This window comes from Chroicocephalus ridibundus, unplaced genomic scaffold, assembly GCF_963924245.1.
Source record: "Chroicocephalus ridibundus unplaced genomic scaffold, bChrRid1.1 SCAFFOLD_98, whole genome shotgun sequence".
Taxonomy (NCBI): domain Eukaryota; kingdom Metazoa; phylum Chordata; class Aves; order Charadriiformes; family Laridae; genus Chroicocephalus; species Chroicocephalus ridibundus.
This window is the reverse complement of record NW_026961319.1, coordinates 571,476-574,471: the sequence shown is the minus strand read 5'-3', so window position 1 is coordinate 574,471 and position 2,996 is coordinate 571,476. Positions and strand designations below refer to the sequence as shown.

At 50.8% G+C, this 2,996-nt stretch overlaps 1 protein-coding gene across 1 annotated transcript; it reads right to left on the bottom strand.

Moving 5' to 3' along the window:
- Positions 1-440: 440 nt before the first annotated feature.
- On the bottom strand, positions 441-1,358 carry LOC134509325 (olfactory receptor 6E1-like). Its single transcript, XM_063321805.1, has one exon. The coding sequence runs from the start codon at positions 1,299-1,301 to the stop codon at positions 441-443; it is 861 nt and encodes a 286-aa protein (XP_063177875.1). The 5' UTR covers positions 1,302-1,358.
- Between the last annotated feature and the right edge of the window lie 1,638 nt (positions 1,359-2,996).

The following is a 2,996-nucleotide window of genomic DNA, read 5'->3' as shown; positions in this document are numbered from 1 at the left end:
GGCCACAGCTCCATTCCAGATGCTGGTACAGACCACCCCAGTCACACTCACACACACGCACATGAACTCTTAAGTCCAGTCACTCCAGTCTCTCTGGTTCTGGCACTATTGGCATACGGGCTGTCTGACCTCCTGGTCCTGCTCCGGCTGCTGCACTCACACCACCGTGCTCACGCGTTCACACAGGAGATTCACTCACATGGAAAAGCAATAGAAATTAAGTTTAATGAGAAGACAGGACAGACTGCACTGGTCGTGTCCTCCCCTAAACTTCCCGTAATAAGTGGGACAAGGTGTTCATTCCTCAGGAGCCTGTAATTTGGGTTCCCATCTGCCACTGTGCCTTTGTGCTCTTCTTGGTTTCTGGAGATGGGTTCCAGGTGGTTCTCCTGTGATGGGTCTGGGAGCAGATGGGCAGGGCATTAACATTTGATAGCAGATCATGGGAATTGCTGTCCAGAAATGCATCGTGATAAGGCGAAAAGCTTTATTGTTGCACGGGCAATGGCTTCATTCCCGGCCAGTATCACGGTCTTGTTTCTTAGACTGTAGATGAACGGATTTAAGAATGGGTACAGGACAGTGTTTAGCAAAGCCACCATTCCGTTTGCCTGCGAGGAAACGTGTTCTGAAGGATGCACATAGAGAGCAACGCAGCGCGCATAGGCAATGGCCAAGGTGGTGAGATGGGAAGAACATGTAGTGAAAGCTTTTTTCCTCCCAGAGGCTCCTGGAAGGTGTAGAATGCAGAAAAGGATGCCTGTGTAAAATGCCAGAGTTAAACATAAGGAACCCAGCATGACAAATGATAATAAAATAGAGTCCATTTTCCCAAGCAGGCTGGTGTCAGAGCAGGACAATTTGAACAAGGGGAAGCTGTCGAAAAACAAATGGTGGATCTTGTTTGAGCCCCAGAAGGTCAGCTTGTAGAGGAGGACCAGAGAGTAACTCAAGAGTGTGGTGCCCATGACCCAAGCAGCAACAACCAGGTGGATGCAGAGCTGAGGCTTCATGATGGCAGCATTACGCAAATGCTGGCAGATGGCAACGTAGCGGTCAAAGGTCATGACAACAAGTAGAACAAACTCTGTAGTGCCCAGGGCAAAACAGAAACAGGATTGGGCAAAGCAGCTGCTTAGTGAGATTGTTCTCCTACCAGAACCCAGGATCACAAGCAATTTGGTGCTTGTGGAGGATGTAAACCAGATTTCCGGGAAGGACAGATTGCTGATGAAAAAGTACAGGGGGGGTTGCAGGCGGTGACCCACGCGCACAAGGAAAATGATGGTTGCGTTCCCCATCACTGTTGTCAGGTATACGAGCAGAAGGACCAGAGAGAGAAATAGCTGTAGTCTTTGATCAATCTAATCTAATTAGATCAATTAGATATTCACAAGTCCACGGGCCCCGATGGGATGCACCCGAGAGTGCTGAAGGAGCTGGGGGAAGGCATTGCTGGGCCGCTCTCCATCATCTTTGAAAGGTCCTGGAGAACAGGCGAGGTGCCTGAGGACTGGAGGAAAGCCAACGTCACTCCAGTTTTAACAAAAGGCAAGAAGGAGGAGCCGGGGAACTACAAGCCAGTCAGCCTCACCTCCATCCCTGGAAAGATGATGGAACAGCTCGTTCTGGGCGTCATCTCAAGGCATGTGGAAGAAAAGAAAGCTATCAGAAGTACTCAACATGGATTGACCAAGGGGAAATCATGTGTGACTAATCTGATAGCCTTCTATGATGGCATGACTGGATGGATAGATGAGGGGAGGGTGGTAGATGTGGTCTACCTTGACTTGAGTAAGGCGTTCAACACGGTCTCCCACAGCATCCTCATAGGGAAGCTTAGGAAGAGTGGGCTTGATGAATGGACAGTAAGGTGGACAGATAACTGGTTGGAAGACAGAGCTCAGAGGGTCATGATTAGGGGCACAGGGTCTAGTTGGAGGTCAGCAAAGAGTGGTGTTCCCCAGGGGTCAGTACTGGCTCCAGTCCTCTTCAATATATTCATCAATGATCTGGACGAGGGGATAGCGTGCACCCTCAGCAAGTTTGCCGATGACACCAAGCTGGGTGGGGTGGCTGACACACTGGAAGGCTGTGCCACCATCCAGAGAGACCTGGACAGGTTGGAGATCTGGACAGAGAGAAACCTTATGAGATTCAACAAGGGCAAGTGTAGGGTGCTGCACCTCGGGAGGAATAACCCCCTGCACCAGGACAGGTTAGGGGCTGACCTGCTGGAGAGCAGCTCTGTGGAAAGAGACCTGGGAGTCCTGGTGGACAACGGGATGACCATGAGTCAGCAATGTGCCCTCGTGGCCAAGAAGGCCAATGGCATCCTGGGCTGCATCAAGAGGAGCGTGGCCAGCAGGTCAAGGGAGGTCATCCTCCCCCTCTACTCTGCTTTGGTGAGGCCACACCTGGAGTACTGTGTCCAGTTCTGGGCTCCCCAGTTCAACAGGGTCAGGGAACTGCTGGAGAGGGTGCAGCAGAGAGCTACCAAGATGATTAGGGGTCTCAAACACCTCTCTTATGAAGAAAGGCTGAGGGATTTGGGTCTCTTCAGTCTGGAAAAAAGACGGCTGAGGGGGGACCTTATCAACACTTATAAATAATTAAAGGGTGTGCGTAGGGAGGATGGGGCCAGGCTCTTTTCAGTGGTGCCCGGGGACAGGACAAAAGGTAATGGGCACAAACTTGAGCATAGGAAGTTCCAGCTAAACATGAGGAGGAACTTCTTGACTTTGAGGGTGGCAGAGCCTGTGGACAGGCTGCCCAGAAAGGTGGTAAAGTCTCCAACTCTGGAGACATTCAAAACCCACCTGGATGCGTTCCTGTGCAACCTGCTCTGGGTGACCCTGCTCTGGCAGGCGGGTTGGACTAGATGATCTCCAGAGGTCCCTTCCAACCCTATGATTCTATGATTCTATGAAACCCACTTCCCATGCTATGGAATTTCATTTCAGTGCTGCATGTTCATTTGGGTTAAAATGAACAAA

Coding starts and splice junctions, on each gene's coding strand:
- LOC134509325 (XM_063321805.1), bottom strand. CDS start 1,301: ATGGGGAACGCAACCATCATTTTCCTTGTGCGCGTGGGTCACCGCCTG.